General features: G+C 42.8%; 1 protein-coding gene across 1 annotated transcript in view; it reads left to right on the top strand.

Moving 5' to 3' along the window:
- The window catches only part of Snx29 (sorting nexin 29), a 470,841-nt gene that overhangs the window by 319,740 nt on the left and 133,286 nt on the right, over positions 1 to 17,815 (top strand). Inside the window, exon 16 of the mRNA XM_036196324.1 lies at positions 16,951 to 17,067. Coding sequence (XP_036052217.1) covers positions 16,951 to 17,067 — 117 coding nt within the window. The remainder of the gene's footprint in view (positions 1 to 16,950; positions 17,068 to 17,815) is intronic.

Raw genomic sequence — 17,815 nt, 5'->3', positions numbered from 1 at the left:
CCTCCGCCATTATCCTTTATGGCCCTGTGCTGGAGGAGCCAGAAAGGAATACACCATGTTTCAGTGACTCCATCTGCAATGACAGATGTATACCCTTTCCCACTTTATTCTGGAGAAGTAAAAATAAGGCAGGTTAATGCATCAGCTGCTTATTTCCTTCTGCAGTAAAACCGTCAATAAAATAAGTATCTGCCTGTGGGATGGGAGAAGGTTGAGCAATTTTTGTGATCACAAATTCAGTTTGTATGAGAAATTCCCATAGCTTACCAGCTGGATAATGATTTCCTATCCTCCCATAATAATCTGTGAGTGAAATTTGAAAGTCCATAGAGTTCTGTAACACTCTAAAACTGATTGTTAGTTAAGGGTAATTAATATAATACAGCAAGGATCAGATCCATATAAAAAATTGTCGACATCGGGTCCTCCCCTGATTTACTAATTGAACAAGAAGAGTAAGGTAAGCAGTCGTTATTTTTTCGCCCTTACGGTGTAAAAAGATCCATTTCAAAGATTTAATTCTCTTGTGCTATGATACCTGTAGGAGACAATTTAGTGGGGAAACTAACTTTAAAGGCAGCGAAGGATCCACATGATACACAAATGCTTCTTTTAGTCTGGCTTCAAAGAACTGTAGCTCTTTTCTTGCCTCTCAAGATAATATACAAGGGCTGTCCAATGTTACTTCTTCTAGAGTCTTAAATGGATTGGTTAGTGCATATAAACATTTTGATTTTGTTGAAATTGCACTGGAAATATCAAGCGCAGCTCATGAGGCCCGGGAGGAATTGCAAAAGGAATTCCTACTGTTCTCTGGTTTGTCTAGGTTGTAAAGTTAGTCTTTTCATAGCTCTCCTAAGTTCTCATCAAAAACTGGAGAAAATTCAAGATTAGATTGATTACCAAATTCCCCACCTCATGCCTCAGGGTCATTTTCATGCAATGGAGGATGTGGATTTAAACGAGTCTCTGGTAAGGGAGCTGAGGGAACCAACCCCACAGCTCCCCAGAGTTTTCTTGAGTGTGAGCAGCAGGAAATATTAGATAGAAGGATTTATAGTGCGGAGATAAACAGAAAATAAAGGATAACCTCGAGAGGGCCTGGAACCTATTCCAACAGGCCCTGACTCTCTCTGCCCCAGGGCATTTATAGAGCCGCCAAGTGGGTGGAGCCAAAGACCTCCTCCCCCCAGCACAGCCAAGGGCAGACCATTTCAGACACCTGCACTCAGGCCTGTGGCCCTAATCATCCTCTATGGGGACCTGCTAGGTAAAGCCACAAGGAACCCGAAAACGGGCTCCTACAGGTCCCCCTTTCTTAATATATAAATAACTCATTAATAGCTTACAGCAATCTCCATAACTGTTACACCTCCCAGTATAGGAGTAGAGGATGATATAAGATGGCATTTCTTTTTTGAATTAGGTCCAAGGTGACTACAGCAGTCTTTAGCTGCATCAGGCCCTTTCTAAACCAAAACTTAATGCAATTGCAAACTTAAAGAATCCCTTAACTTCATCATTACCATTAACAGGTTAACATAAATATTGCTATACATAGCCACAATTCTCCCAATCTTACAACCCAAAGCAAACTCTTAACAGAACCATTTGAATTAGCATATATGGTGCTATATATAGTTAACAATTTTCTCAGTCTTACAACTTTAACTGTTGATAGAATCATTTGAATTTCTTGCTAACAGAACACAGGAAAAACTTCTGATGTATTCACATCAAACTTAAATATTTCCTTACCTCCACAAACCAGGGTGCATTAACACCAATAGGTTAAACATGATTTCTGCAAACGTAATTCAACCTTAATTCACTCATAACTCCTCCTTTTCTTTATAATTTTTTAAACAAAATCTCAAACATGCTTAGAAAAAACCCAAATTTATACAGTTCCTACAAACCCATATTAAAAAGCAATATTCTCAATCTAACCATTAACTTTGAAAACATTTAGCAAAACATCCAAAAGCAGTTTCTTAATAAAACTTTTTACACTTTAAAAGTAGTCTTAGTATACCCATTTGCATTTCTTACTAACATGACATTAATCCACTCAAACAAGAAAATTTTTAAATTAAATAGACTAAGGAATATTAATTCTTCCTTTATAACTTTTTAAGCAAAAGTCTCAAGCCTAGTTAGAAAACCCAAACTTTTCAATTTAAACAGTTCCATATGTAACACAAAACCAATTCCATAAGTAACTCCACTTTTACATAAACTGTCCACAAAACAATTGCATTTTTAACACAGATAACTCTAGAAAACAGTTCCTAGGTCACCACTACAAGTAAATTCAATTATCCCATTGCAATGAAATCACTTGTTCATTTCGTTTCTTAAGTCCCCAAATTCAAATGATAAATTCTGGTACTAGCCTTCCAAATATGAAGAAACCCATAACCCAAATCTTTCTGTAGTTTTATCTCTTTAAGTTCAAAAAGTTCAAAAAATTATGGTATCAGGCTTTCACTTCCAAATACGAAGAGACGTAACTTTTTGCACTTAACAGTTTTGGTTCAAACATGCATCTCTGCAATTTTTATATTCTTAAGCCAGAGACCTTTTTAGTTACAGTAGTATTCTAAACCACACCATTTTGATGTTAGCTCAGGTTTTTCTGTGTTGCGTTGATCTCAGCTGCGGATGCCTTGGTGTGCTGGTTCTGCCGTCCCCATTCTTAGCGGCTTCTGGAGCTTTTGAAACCATTCAGACTGCCTGCTTTGCAGGCTACTAGGACACTACCTTCTGTGTCTCAGGTTCTTTCACACTCAATATTTACACTTTTTCACAAACTCACATATAACATGTGCTTAACTCACACTCAACATTTACACATTTTTACAAACACATATAACGTTAACATCTATTTATACTCTTTAATGAAACTATAGAACTACTTTAGCAAATATATTTCTTATTTACTTCTTATATACTTCTTATATTCATTCCATCTTATTTCTTAAACTTAGCATTTACAACTAGCATCTTTACTTCTTACAAGCTTATTAAGACTACCTTAGATACTTCTTGCAAGCTTATAGGGCTACCATTAGCATATATTTAACTTAGCAAACACCTAAAGATTTCTTAACATAGATCTAACAAGACAGAATTTCTACAAACTCACATATCTTATTTTCATCTTTTTCTACTTATTCTTAATTATCACAATCTCTGTTTAACTAAGACAAAGTAAAACATCATTTCTAAAGTTTATAGTCAGCTTTGCTATACAACACTGGCATTTGGTGAGTGTTGTCTTTATAGAATTGTGATACTAGTTGCTAGGGAACTGTAACATTTTCAGGACGAAGCCACACCCCAAAGTTGGGAGTTTTGTCAGCCATTCCAGAACCGGCAGAGATGCACTGTCAGTGGTAGACGGTTTTTAACTAGAGGCTATCCCTTCACCCAAATTCATAACAGCTCCCCTAAGTGCTTCAATTCAGACAAATGTTTCTATTACAGCAGTACTTTTGGTTTGTTCTACTGAAAAACTTCACCTTGAGGGTGAAATTACCGTATTTAACTGCTGCAAAGCTCTTTGCAAAATGCTGCACAGCTATTAGGTGATATAAAGTCTTTTTCTAAAATAGAGCCAAAAGCAGCACAGTTCCGAACTCTATTTCCTCACTGTTTGCATTAGCCAGTGACAAAACCTCAGAAACACTAATGGAGCCACTTCCATTCTGGTTCGTTATAGGAACGCCATTGGAGCTGACCTTCCTTAGTTCCTCGCTCCTTACCAAACGCTCCTGTAACCACTGAGCTTCATTCTCGTCTTGTGGAAAAAACACAAACATGTCCTCGACAGGATCGGGACCCTTCCATAATCCCAAGCAGGGATCTTTCCATTTCACTTGAGCAAAGCCGCTTGGATGCCACTGTGCCAAAATCTATCTGCGGCACACTGCTCATGGGCATCCATATTCAAAAAGTTCAAAACAAAAAGAGCATGGTTTAATTAATTATGTGGCGATTGAGAGTAAATTTCTTCCTTTTCTAATTTTATTTTTTGAAGTTGTATTTTAAGACTGCTATGAGCCCTTTCCACAATACCCTGTCCCTGAGGATTATAAGGAATACCTGTTTTATGTAGGATTTCTCATTGGGTACAAAATTGTTGAAATGCCTTACTACTATATCCAGAACCATTGTCAGTTTTAATAATTTTTGGTATACCTATAAACGAAAAACACTTCAAGCAGTGCATAATTACATGTTTTGTAGCTTCCCCAGGTTGTGCACTAGCCATTAACAATCCTGAATAAGTGTCAATGGTCACATATACATATTTTAATTTACCAAATTCTGCAATATGAGTAACACCCATTTGCCATAGATGGTTAGGAAGACCGAGGGCTACCCCTAAGTGAGGGACAGGAAAATATTTTGGACATACCCCACATCGTTTAACTTTTTGACGAGCTGCTTCTTTGGTAAGATTGAATTGCTTTCTTAAGCTTTTACTATTTTGATGATGAAGAGCATGTGACTGTTGAGCCATTTCCACTTGGGATAATGCTACTATCTTTGGTTAACTTATCAGCCATTGCATTACCCTCAGCTAAAGGACCAGGAAGGTTGGAGTGAGCTCTAATATGGCCCACAAAGCATGGCAGCTTTCTTTTGAGGAATAGCATCTTGAATTTGTTGAAACATTTTGACTTGATTGTTGTTAGTTCCACTATTTTCACCAAAACTGTTACTATTCAAAGGCGTCAAGAACATAGATGTTCTTTCATGAAACATATCCTTCATTAGCTTACTTTGAGAAAAAGCATTTTCAGGATTTAGTATTTTCACTTTATTAGCTTTAACTCCTGATATTATTAACAGCTGTGATATTTAGCATTGATTTCTTATAAGGAACTTTCAGGTGAAGCAACTATTTTGTAAGACAGATTTTCTGAAGTTTGTTTCTAGTCTATAAAGCAGTCATTTCTTCTTGAATGCCTATTTCCTTGTCTCCCTTATTAAATTTGCAAAGGAATTTCTCATTACAGGCAGTTTGTTCAAAAGGCAAAGGACTTTTTAAAATTTCACCTAAGTTTCTTCATAGCTGAGACAACGTTCAGTGTATAAACTGCTTTCCCTTGTTTTAAGGATTTTAAAGTGGCTTGTTTGCTCTTACAGTTTTTCTGATCCGAGTTCTCAGGAGGTAAGATTAAGCTTTCTAGCATTGCTTTAAGAAACTTCATTCTGAGCTGAAAAGTTTTTGGACAGTATTGTCATCTTTAGCTGAAATTCATTTCCCAGAATGCATTTCCCTTATATCAGTCCTTTGTTGCAAGCTAGCTTATGGACTCCATTTCCCATAGTTCTTTTTGGGTCTGGGAGTCAACTTCAAGTACTTTTACTGGACTTTCTTACAAATTCTTGCCTGGGAAGTTTGAACCAAGTTTTTTGCTTTTGCAACGGGAGATTTGAACAAGCATTTTACATTTTCAACTATGGGACATTGAGAGATTTCTGGTCCCTCCTCAGCTGGCCCCAAATCAGAATTGCACCTGCCTCGGGGCTTGTGTTTGCTTTAGCCACTTAGTGAAAAACAAAAGTTTACAACAGAGCTTTCCCATGGCTCCTTCACGGAGATTTTCTCCCACTGATAGATCTTTATCATATTTCACTTTTTCCTCCCCACCAGATACAGAGCTTCAGATTATCTCAGGCTGTTCTGTTCCTCTGCTAGCTGCCTTTGGAGGTAGGGGCTTTCTTCCCCCCATATCTGCCTCACACTCTTAGCAGCTTTCACAGGTCATGCATTTTCTGCGGAGGAATCTGTCCCTTCTGTTTCTTCAGAGTCTTTCTCCCAGACAGTTCCCAGTTTGGTCTCAATTTATCCCTTCTACCCCAGAAACATTTCCCAATGCCACAGTGACAGCTTTTTTGCTTCTGAAGGTAGGGGTTTTTTGTCCATTTGTTTTCAGGGTCTGTGTGGTTTGCGTACAGACTGAAAATCTAACAAGGGAGGTTTTTGCCATCTCTAAACTTGCATTAGGACAGGTGTTTTGCCTCATCAGGCCTTCACCTGGCCCAGTCCCCCAGTGGGACAGAGCTTATGCCAGAGGCAATCACAATCACCCCTTAGAGTTACACTCCATCTCATCAGGAGTCAGTTGAAAGAAAGCTTTTCTCAAAGAGATGCTTTCCTCTGACAGAAAAGAAAGCTTGACTCCTGGGTAGTCCTGTTTTGCCCTGGCCGGGCTCTTTCCCGACAGCTTCTGACTCAGAAGCACAACTGCTTCAGACAGTTCAGCTGTTTTCCCAGCAAGGTCCTTTCTCTGGCAGGAAAGCTTTTCTCAGTTTTTTGGTTTTTGTTTTTGTTTTGGTTTTTTGTTTTTTGTTTTTGTTTTTTTGTTTTTTTGCGCAGCTGTGGACCTATCAACCCAGGACTTGTAGGAAAGCGGACAACTGTGCTGTTCCCACTGGCTTTAGCATTGTTTGTTCATTAGCAATCTTCCCCTGGGGCCCGCACCTTCCTGCCTCAGCTCTGTGCTCCAGGAAGTTTGCAACTGCAAGAACCCAAAATGCACTCCAACTCGGAGACGCTGGCTAGTCGCCTCTGGGTTTTTGGTCAGAAGCGAGGATACAATGCTAACAGTCTGTATCACTTCAGGGGATCTTTGCATTAGGACGATTAGGAGCACCTTTTTGTTTGAAATGCTCACTCAGAAACAAAACCCTTGATGCCTCAGCTCGGCTGTAACTGAAAGTCTTGTTTTTGCTTTTCTCAGGTAAGGTTTTCTGCCCTTTGGGCTCTGTAGCTTTTCACCCACTCTCTCCAGCGTTTCCCTCAGGGGACCACTGTCTTTTACTAGCTTGAAGAGACAGAGCTTAGAAGAGGTTTGTAGGAACTTGTCCCTGCCTCCTGCATTGCAGGGAGGATTTTTAAGGCTTGAAAGAACTTAGAGAGGCTTTGCTGTCTTAAGAGGTTTGTTTTTTCCCTTAGAAATAATCACAGGTGCTCCCCATACTAATCTTCAGGTAATTCTAATTGTTGTCCTGAGAGAAAGTTAAACTAAAAGCTCGCTTAAAGGTTTTAGTTTTTAAGATTAAGGCTTTTTAGAGAGATTTTTTCCCACAAATTTTTCAAGAAAAGCTTTAAAAAAAATTTTTTTTCCTCAGAGAGAGGAGAGAAGAGAGAGAGAGAGACCCCAACTTTTCCCAAAACTTCGAAACTTTAAACTTTTGGCTTCTTACCCCCACATTTTTGCCTCAGGGGGAAATTACTTTCTCTTGCCACTTGGATTTAGCATTTCAGCTGTCCCTAGGCTAAAAGCTTCCATGGGAAACTTTTTCTTCCCCATAAGCTCAAAGAACAGTTTTACCACCTGTAAAGCTCAAAGATTTTTTTCTTCCCCAGTTTGCGTTCATAGCCCCCAAAGTTAGAAGTTTTTCTGTCTAGTTGCCTTACTTATTTTTTCTACACGATCTTACACTTCTAAGTTTTTCCTACACTATATTACTACACTGTGCCTTATATTTTTCACAGAAAGAAATTGAGAAAAGGATAAAAGATAGAAAATTTTGACAGAAGAGAATTTTGCACTGCAGCATCGGACATCCTTCCAGTCCGTTTTCCTTTTCTCCCGAGGATAAAACCCCTGCCCCTCAATAATATACATACATATATGTTCCATAACACTGGCATGTCACTTTCCACTGGCAGGGCTGACTCACACTTTCGCCAAAAACTCTGTAATAAAACTATTGTTTTCCTTTTTCTTTGTCCCGATTACTTGTCTTAGTCCCTGTTCATTTCTCTTTAGTCCCTTCTTTCTTTCTTCCTCACTCCCTTTTTTTTCTTTTCCCCTTTTTTTTCTTTAGTCCCTGTTCATGGCGCCATTCTGTGGGGCGTTTACCCACCAACCCCACAGCTCCCCAGAGTTTTCTTGAGTGTGAGCAGCAGGAAATATTAGATAGAAGGATTTATAGTGTGGAGATAAACAGATAGAAAATACAGGATAACCGCGGGAGGGCCTGGAACCTATTCCAACAGGCCCTGACTCTCTCTGCCCCAGGGCATTTATAGAGATGCCAAGGGGTGGAACAAAAGACCTCCTCCCCCAGCACAGCCAAGTGCAGACCATTTCAGTCACCTGCACTCAGGCCCATGGTCCTAATCATCCTCTATGGGGACCTGCTGGGTAAAGCCACAAGGAACACGAAAACGGGCTCCCACAGGGAACCATCATCGATTTTTTTTCCTGAACTCTGTGTGTGTGTGTGTGTCTTTTTTTTTTTTTTTTTTTGCCTCTTTTACCCATTTTAAGGTTTGATCATCCAGTTTATATTCATTCGAGGAATTAGCCATATCTTTCTCATAATTAGTACCCTTCCTTAAACATTTTAGTAACAGTCTGAATTAATAACCAAGTGACCCAAAATGGAACAGGGATCTTTTCTCTTTGTTTATATGCCTTTTCAATATTATTTTGGACTTTGTCCTTACTTATTCATCTAAAGTTCCTTCTGGAAATCAGGGATTATGCTTGTGCTCTTTCTTTAAAAATCTTGCACAAGCTCAACAACGTAAGTCAAAGCCTCCCTGGCTTCTGACCGCTATGCTCACTCACCTCCTTCTGTGAGTGCCCTCAGTCTTTTATCTCATTGTGACAGTGCTTGTTTATCGAGCTATTGGCAGTTGGACCTGGGAGACTGGAGCCTAGAAAGGAGGTGGACTAAAGTCTCATGCAACAGCCAACTTTATATCAGACAATTTATACTCTGGGTTTAGAAGAGTCACCTGAGTAAGTGTACAATCATAAGAACAAGCTGCACATGGCAAAACGTGAGGCATAGAAATAACAGCAGCTGAAGTCAACTCATTCCTATCCGCTACATCTGGGAGGAGCATGAAAGCATTCCAATAACAGTTCTGTGTTTTGAAGAAACAGGTCACAAGACTCTTGTTCTTAAAAGCACTCAGAAATCTTGGCTCACATGACCATATTCTAACACTGCATATTCACTGAACACTTCACATCCACACATAGAAATAACAGCTGTTCTTGGGCACAGGACACAGTCTGCACATGGTCCCAGATTTAAACCCAGGCATCTGCCTTTAAAGCCATGTTGGCTCTTTGTAAAACCATCCCATCTTGCCTTTCCAATGTGCAGACCATAGAGCTTGAGGAACTGTGAGAATGTCCTGTTGCCTGCATTAGAGATGTAAAAGGGGAACTGAACTCTTGTTTCTGGAGCCTTATTTCAATATGAACTCACTTAATGGTAATAACAACTCTGTCATGTAACTGCACATAGTTCCGTTAGATGGAAGTAGAAACCGAGGCACACAGTGGACACACAGCATGTGACTGTCAGATGGAGTCATCCAGCTCCCAGGTAATCCTCTGAAGCAGTGTCCCATGCCACTGCTCACACTCGAGTGTGGTGTGTGCCTCTGCTCTTGTGTACAGGTGTTGGTGTTCACAAATTTCAACTTACACAAATAAACCTGCCACACACCCACCCACAGGGGTGAGGCCTTGTTCCCCTTAGTGGGCCCTTCTCAGGTTTATGAGAGCACTGTTTGGTATGGGGAAGGGAATCTCAAGGGAGAAAAGCAGTTTTGATGTTCATAAAAGTTAATGTTTTTCATTTATTGTCTCTCCTTTGAAACTTAGACTTAATTTATTAAGCCATGGTTGAAATATTCAGGAGGTCTCCGTATTCCTTCCAAAGAATGACGATTAAAAATGCACAACGGCCTCTCCTGGTTTCTGGAAGATGGTTGAATCTGACAAAGGGCCACATCATTTAAAGTTGGCTTCTTTTTATAAAGAGCTCAAGCTTCCAGCATCCTGCAAAATTAATGTGTAAGCAGCACTCAAGGGTGAAATATTTTCTGGAGAAGCCTTGGAACCCAGGAGCCAGTGTTCCATGTGCATCTTACATAACATGCTGGCAACTCATTCCCTAGAATAATAATCAGCTGTCCTTGGGTATAGCTGCTCATCTTTCACCTAACTTTAAACCTGTTTAGCAGGCTGGAGCTCATGCCTTACTGGATGAGAGTGGGTAGGAGGCATGCTGCGGAGTGGCCTGGGTTTAACCCTATGTATATAGGGCAGCCCTTGTCCTACTTTCGAGCCTCAGTTTATTGTCACTTCCCTTGGACCTTTCTAATGAATCCATACTAGGTGGGTACCTCTCTTCAATGCTTCCAGAGACCTCAGAGCTTCTGCTGTGCCCTTGGCCACACTGCATGCCTGCACTCCAAGTCAGGTTCTGATCAACTGACACCAGGAACAACACTTAGCATACATTGGCTTAGTAGATGGTTGTTGAATGAAGACTCATGAATCCGTGACTGAATAAGTGAATGAGGAGATGGTCCCAGAAGGGAGCAGCATATTGCCTTGGGCATTACACAGCAAGGGGGTAGATATGAAGCTTCTGGGGCTGCCTCTGTAAACTTCTTCCCACACCTGTTGATAGAGTTAAAAGCTAGAATGTAGATGCTAAAGAGAGAACAACATGGATGCTTCCTAAAGCCCACACTGGATGCTTAAGCCCCTTTTCTGCTTAAAGCCTTTAGACAGGCTGACAAATATGATGAAGTGGCATCAGCAGTTTGCTTCAGAGTAACAAGAGTTGATGTGGGCTAATACTTGGGTTGAAGGGGACTGGAGCTGAGCAGCTCTGACAACTGGGCATATAGAGGTACACTATTCTATCCTTATTCAAACTTCTCCATGATTCGAAGTTTAGAAGTTCTTCAATAGTTTCACATTCATTTCCTTGGGCTGATACTGAAGCAGTGAGGAGGCAAGAGGGAGGAGGGCTAGATACATTCCAGTTAAGGGGAAGGTTGCTGCCAACCAGATGAGAAGGGGCCTGCATCCCTCCTCTATCTTCTGTGCATCTCTCTGCAGCCTTCCCCACTTAGCAAAGCTCTATTCAAATTGCAGTTTATTTCCCTCCAAGTTTTATCCTCCCACCCACCTATCCATCCATCCATCCATCCATCCATCCATCCATCCATCCATCCATCCATCTATAATCCATCATCCATCCATTCATCCATCCTCCATCCATCTGTCTACCATCCATCCATCCATCCATCCTCCCATCCATCCACCATCTATCCATCCATCTACAATCTATCCACCCATCCATCCATCCGTCCATCTGTCCATCCATCTATCCACCTACCCACCCACCCACCCATCCATCCATCATCCATCCATCCATCCATCCATCCATCCATCCACCATTCATCCTCCCATCTGCCTGTCCGTCTGTCCATCCGTCCATCTTTTCCTATGTGACCCCTCAGTAATAACAGCTGCTTGATTTTGTAGCATTTTCTGTATGTTGAACATGGCAGACTCAACAGAGGCTATTATGTGCATAAGAAATTCTTAGATGGCAATCCCTGGCACCTGGGTTCTGAGGCCTCAGGCCTTACACTGGGTGCTAAGTGCTGCTTCTGTTTTACAGGGCAGGGAACTGAGGCCTCTGACTGTAAAGGGATTGCTGCAATAGTGGACACCAAGACTCATGATTTTGTCACACACTGAGCCAGGTAGCCAGCCATCACACATGCCAGTAGACAGTGCACCTTTATGTCTGTTCACAGCCCTGATATAGAGCACAGAGGTCGCCCAGCCACACGGGCCTTACCTTGTGATTACTTCTAATGACCCTAAGCCCTTGCAAAGTGTATTCTCATTGGAACAGTTATGGGAGGGCCATTGGAGGGGAACGGAGTGCCCTTTGTTAATTTAGGACAGTTTATCTGGCTCCACACAGTGGTAGTAATTAGAACCCATTACAAGCAAAAAACACTGTATTCAGCCAGTCCTGAGAAAATGGGTCAAAAATTACTTTAAAAGCCTTGTCTGGACTTTCCTTTTGAAAGCCCTGCCAGCCATTCTAGCCTTGCTCACAAAGGACAACTATTGATTTCGGGGATCCTGGGATGGTTGGCAGTAATGCTGGCCTCACCCCCTCCCCAGCACTGAAAGCCTTTTCCAGCCTGAGGAGCAAGTAGCTCAGGAGGAGAGGGAGAAGGCAGGGCTGTTATCAATTGCAAATGCTCCCGGGGCATCTGTCTCAGCCAGGTCCATGCTGTCCTTTAACTGGCTCATCCACTCAGCAGCTGACAGGCCCATTCATGGCATTTAGCTCATTCTAAAGAGTAAAGTCTAAAGACTCCACAAATGCATATTGAGCATCCTTCAGGTTCTGTTTAAGCACCATGCATCATCTAGGGGCTTGGGGTCAGAGGGTGCTATGGTGCTTGTCTAGGTTGAAATATGGTCTGGCAATGGGTAGAGGAGTAGAGCAGATCTTAGAGAGATTGAAGGCATTGGTTCTACAGAACTAGGGTACTTCTGGGTAACACCGCTGGATGTCAGTGCTTCCCCCCCACGCCCCCATTTGTAGCTTTCTGGAACATTTCCCCTGTTTTACAGGAAACTGAACTTTAATGAGGTGAAAGTGAGCTGCCCAAGGTCACAGCTAGGGAGGGGCAGGTGGCTAGAAGTTGGAGCTGTGGAATTGGAATCTAGCATACTGTGAGCAGTCTCACCAGTCTGGGAGGACGGGCCTGTGCCTGCTGCAGACCCATGTGACTACATGGAACCTCTTGCATTCTCTTGAGGCAATGGCCCTGAGCTCAGCACAGGGCTGTAGCTCCTGGCTGTTTTTGCTGTCTTTCTCTTGATCTTTTTTTTTTCTTTTTCTTTTTTTTTTCCCTTCCCTTTTTTTCCTTTCCAGAAACCATGAGGAAAATATCAGCACTAGCTGCTGTTTTAATATTGTCTCTGGATCCTTGGACTTTGCTTATCGACAGGAACTGGTGTCCACTTGGATGACAAGAGGCTGCTTGTTACCTTTTTATGAGGCTGGCTTGTAGATTCCCTTATGGCTGTGTAAACGGAATTTTTTTCTTTGTCTCGCCCCTTGCAGCCATTTCCATATAATCACTCAGAGGCTTGTATTAATTATAAATGTTTTGCTGATGGCTCAGACTTATCATTAGCTAGCTCTTACCTTTAAATTAACCCATTTCTATTAATATGTGTATTGCCACGTGGCCTGTGGCTTACTGGTGGTGTCCTGGCCTCTTGCTCCTTGGGCAGCTGCTGGCATCTCCCTCGATTCCACCTTTCTTTCCTCTATCTCTGCTTGGATTTCCCACCTGGCTCTATCCTGCCTTATCATAGGCCAAAGTAGCTTTGGTTACCAACCAATGAGAGCAACACATATTTACAGTGTACAGAAAGACATCCCACAGTATAGCTGTGTCATGAAGTGGGAGGGTCAACACTGGGGACCTGGTGGCAGCAGTTCAGACAGGGTAGTGACAGTTATTGACACCTGTGTCTTAGAGGCCTCTGTTTGTCAGGTAAACTGTATAGCTCATGCTAGGCGCCCCCATTTTAATTGGGACTTCAGGGAACATAAGTCTGCATTTCTCAGAATGGAACCTACCAGGTAACTATGATCATCTGGGTCATGGTCTTTACCATGCAGGAAAAACCAAAAAACAAAAACCAAAAAACAAAAAACCCTGCCTTCCTTACCATAAAAGGGGTTAGCTTCCTACTACACTTCAAATATTTGTGCACAGATGAGTGTTAAGGCCACCAAGATGTGGGTTCAAGACCCTGCTCTGCCTCACCTGACTCTGACACAGGTGTATCATCGTGCAGAGGCTTATCTATAAGGAATAGTTGCTCACCCTGTAGGAAGGGGCGCTGGATTCCTCTAAGAGTCTGGGAGTATGGATGTGCTAGGGCAGCTGGTGTTGGCTGGGTTTTACTGAGGCAGGTGCCACGCACTCTTCATGGAGAACCCAAGAGTTCTCCCACAGTTACTGCAGACAGGCTCAGAAGGCAGCACGTGGTCGTAGACAGATCCTGGATCTGAGCACGTGTTCTTGGTTGTCACTAGAGGAGTTTTGGTTGCTACTGAAATCTGGGACTTATCCTGTTCTTACCTGAAGGAAGGTTAGGCATGTGGTGAGACAGAGCACATTCTAGTAAGAAAGGATATGCCAGAGGCTCTTTTTTATGTTTATAATCCTTTGTGATTTGACAGGCAATTATGGTAACTCTGGGATCCTCACAGATTTAAAAGCTCCCTCATAGCCCCATTGTACTTGAAGATCATTGTCCTCAATGCTCCAACTTGAAGGAAACACTCAGCTTGCTGAAGCTCTAAAAGTGTCCTCTTCTAGGAAGCTCAAAATACAGCCATGATTCATATGTGTCCCTCCTGCCGTCCTACCCCAGCACATACCATCATGCCAGCACATGGTTAACAATATGGCAGCCTTGCTTTTCGGAACAGTGAGACTCAAGAGTGCTACTCCAGCTCCTTCTGTGGCGTTTCCCATTTGACTTCTCTAGGCCTTCCTTGACCCTGCTCCACGTCTCTTGACCTGTCTTTTACATGATTGGCTTCAGGTGTGTAGGCCTTTCTCTCTGTCTACAGGGTGACTTCCAACAGCTCAGCATGGCTGTGGAGCAGAGAAGACTGTCAGGCCCAGTGATGTTACCACAGACCAAGAGTGAGAAGTAGAGTGAGGGAGAGAGCGTGTGGTATCCTGGGGCTGGACACTGGGGTATCAAATGGCAGATGAGAATATGTGATGTGACTATGTGAATGACACCATGTTGGCTTGAGGGGAGTAGGTTGGAGGGCATCTGTTCTCTCAACACTAGTCTTGGGGCTCCATTGGGCTGTGGGAAATAAGGTGCTGTCCCCCAGGCACAGTTCTAGGAGATGGTGACTTCATGGTCTGCTTTTAGTGTTGTACAGTGGGATCTGATGTGACTTGCATTCCTCTTCTGAGGTTCTCTAAGTTCTGACGTTGTTTCTAGTTGTATTTGGAGTTAGGAATAGTTATTTGAGAAGCAGTAAGCTCACATGGCCTATGTAGGATGTGAGCTGTTTATCTGCATGGTTGAGTGTAGGAATATGTTCTCTAAAAACTCCAAGTGAAATCAGTCTGGTAACAGTGAACACTGTAGTTTCATGATGAAACTATTCTAGTCAAGTTTTGTCTCCTTGGTTCTATCAGTAAGCTTTGTCAGATATGGTCAATTATGGTGTGGCTGCAAAAGGGATCCACGGTTTTGACAGCTCACAGTGAACATCCTGGAGCCCTGGGCGGTTTGATGTTGTAAGCATTTATGGAAAATTGTTCGGCACTCTGACTCCTACAGCAAAACCCAACAAAACCCAACAAACTCTGCTCCACACTAGGATGTGACAGCGGCACCTGTTCAAGCCTGTGTGGGGGCACATTAGCGGGTCCATCAGCAGTGAGGCAGCAACTATGGACTTCCTGATTCCCTGAGGAAGTTCTGGAAGGTCACATGACTTCCATGTGGAGGATTTCCAGGCATTATTGGTAACATTGTGTGTGTTTGTTGAATGTGAGATCAGCCTAAGCTTTTGTGAAGAATAAGTTAAGCAGGGAAAATTAATCTTTGGTTTCTGCAAGAAAGAAATGCCAGAAGACTCAGTGGTTTACCTAGCCCAGTTCCATTAACTGTTTCATTCTTAAGGCATCTGTGGTGCCATTTGCAACTTAGTGTTTCATATCCTTGGTGAAGTTGGCACATTGGGGACATAGGATACCATAAAAAAGGGGTCCACGGAGCAAGCATGTGGAAGCCTCAGATGAACTGAATGTGTTCTGTGTTCTATGTGCAGAATTATCAGAGTCAATGGATATACATGCATGCATACATACATACTGAAAATTAACCCCATCATGGATCACTCAGGAAGAAAAAAGATGAAGCCTGGGAAGGCTTACTGACTGCATGGTCATATGTCCCTTGGCATTTGAACTCCTTAAAGGGCCTAGTTAAAGAATGTCTTCCTTTCTCTCTGATGAATGGAAGAATGCTCATTACTAAGAGGCTTACATAAGGAAAACAGAAAGAATGGGAAGAAACTCTTCTTGGATTTCAGTATACTGGTGTGTTTCCTTCTGTATATTTTGCCTTTGTAATAAAAAACGGGGCTCTCTTTTGCTCCTTGAGGTGAGACTCAGGTCAGTGTCTTCCCATCCCGCACAGAAGCTTCTGCCTGTGTCCTCCCTCCTCTGGCACCCTGGCAGTATCGTTTATATATCATGTTAATTACTTGTGACAAATAGCCTGGTGTTTTATATGTATCCCAGCATGTAGTAATTGTGTGTGTGTCCAGGGTGTGGGAGGATTCTGTTAGGAGGCAGTGGCCAGGCAGGGCTCTTCCTGCAGGGTTCAGAGACAGCATTTTGACCAGCTGCATGTGGGGCTGCATGTGTAGTTGCAGGATCCTGGCAGCTAGCCAGGGCTCTGATCTGCCCTCTACCACCTTCACAGCCTAGAGAGAAGGCCCTTGAGGTTCCTGACTGCTGAGTTCTCTTTCGGGAAGGTGGAATCAATACACATGCCTCCCAGAGCTTTCATCAGGAAACTCACAGAGAGCATGGGAAAGATTCATTCTGATATGAAGTTACTGGTGACTGGGACAGTGGTGCTGCTGAGGTGTGTGTCACCATGGTTAGGAAAGAGCTTGTTTCTCTCTACTCAGTGAGTAGAATGGCATTTATTCTCATTGTACCACTAGCTGGGGCATCATCATAATTATTAATTTATTTTTTCACTGCTACATATTGAACCTAGGGTCTTGTGGATGATAGGCAGTCATTCTAACACTGAGCTACACCTCCAGCCCCAGCAGGAACTTTCTTAACAATAGTAATTCAGACTACAAAATAAACCAGCCCTTGGTAGAAAAGTATTATTAATGTTTGGAAATGATCCAACACTATCATCTTCTGACCATAAAGTGTCAAGACTCACCCAACCCAAGGAGGGTTCACTGTGCTATGGTCTCTAGCTGATGTTTTGCTGCAGCCTGGACAAGGGCTGCTCCTGAGTCTGACAGTGTCCTGCTTATCTGTTTCAGGTGGCTGAGATGCATGGGGAGCTGATTGAGTTCAATGAGCGTCTACATCGGGCCTTGGTGGCCAAGGAAGCCCTGGTGTCCCAGATGAGGCAGGAGCTGATTGACCTCCGAGGCCCTGTAAGTACTTCCCACCAGCAACCAGGTCCTAGCCCTACCATCTGCCTCTGCCCACCCTCACTATGGGCATCAGGCCTCTGTGACCAACAGTCTCACTGCTGGGTCAGTTCGTTCCTGATGGTGACAGTGACCTACGAAAATGCACAAACTGAAAGAGTACACATCCTGTGCCACCATGTTGACTGCACCTCCATCAGCCTCCCCATGTCTGCCTTGTTGGGCAGGAGAACATCATGCCATTCACAGCAGCCATGTCCATGTGCTGTGTTCTGTACTGACTTAGAGCTTCCCTTTGTGTGTCTATGCTCTGCCACGCAGACAGATTTCCAATCAGGAGGCAGGATCAGCTTTGTGCTCTTAACTTGTTCCCATGTGGTCTGCTGGTATGGAGCTTTTCATCGCTTGCTTTTGCTTGCTTTTGCTCAGCAGATTGGTTTGAGGAGCATCCCGCATAGGCTGAGTTATAGGGCTTTTCACCCACTCTGTTGACATTTTTGGTCAAGTAATTGTTGTGGGGCTGACCTGTGAATTCAGGGATTCTTGCTTTTCATTCCATAGAGGGCAGTGATTTCATCTACCCCAGACACCCCTGGTTGAGAACTGCTGATGTAGTTGGGTCATTTCCTTGGCTCAATCATTCTGTATCTGATGAAGCACAGCCTGTGATCAGTTGTGTCCTTTAGACATTTTGTTTTCCACATCATGTCATTGCAAGCTGTGATACTGTGAGAATTTGGATACTGGTCTT

This window comes from Onychomys torridus, chromosome 8 (genome assembly GCF_903995425.1).
Source record: "Onychomys torridus chromosome 8, mOncTor1.1, whole genome shotgun sequence".
NCBI lineage: Eukaryota > Metazoa > Chordata > Mammalia > Rodentia > Cricetidae > Onychomys > Onychomys torridus.
This window is presented reverse-complemented; position numbering and strand designations above follow the sequence as displayed.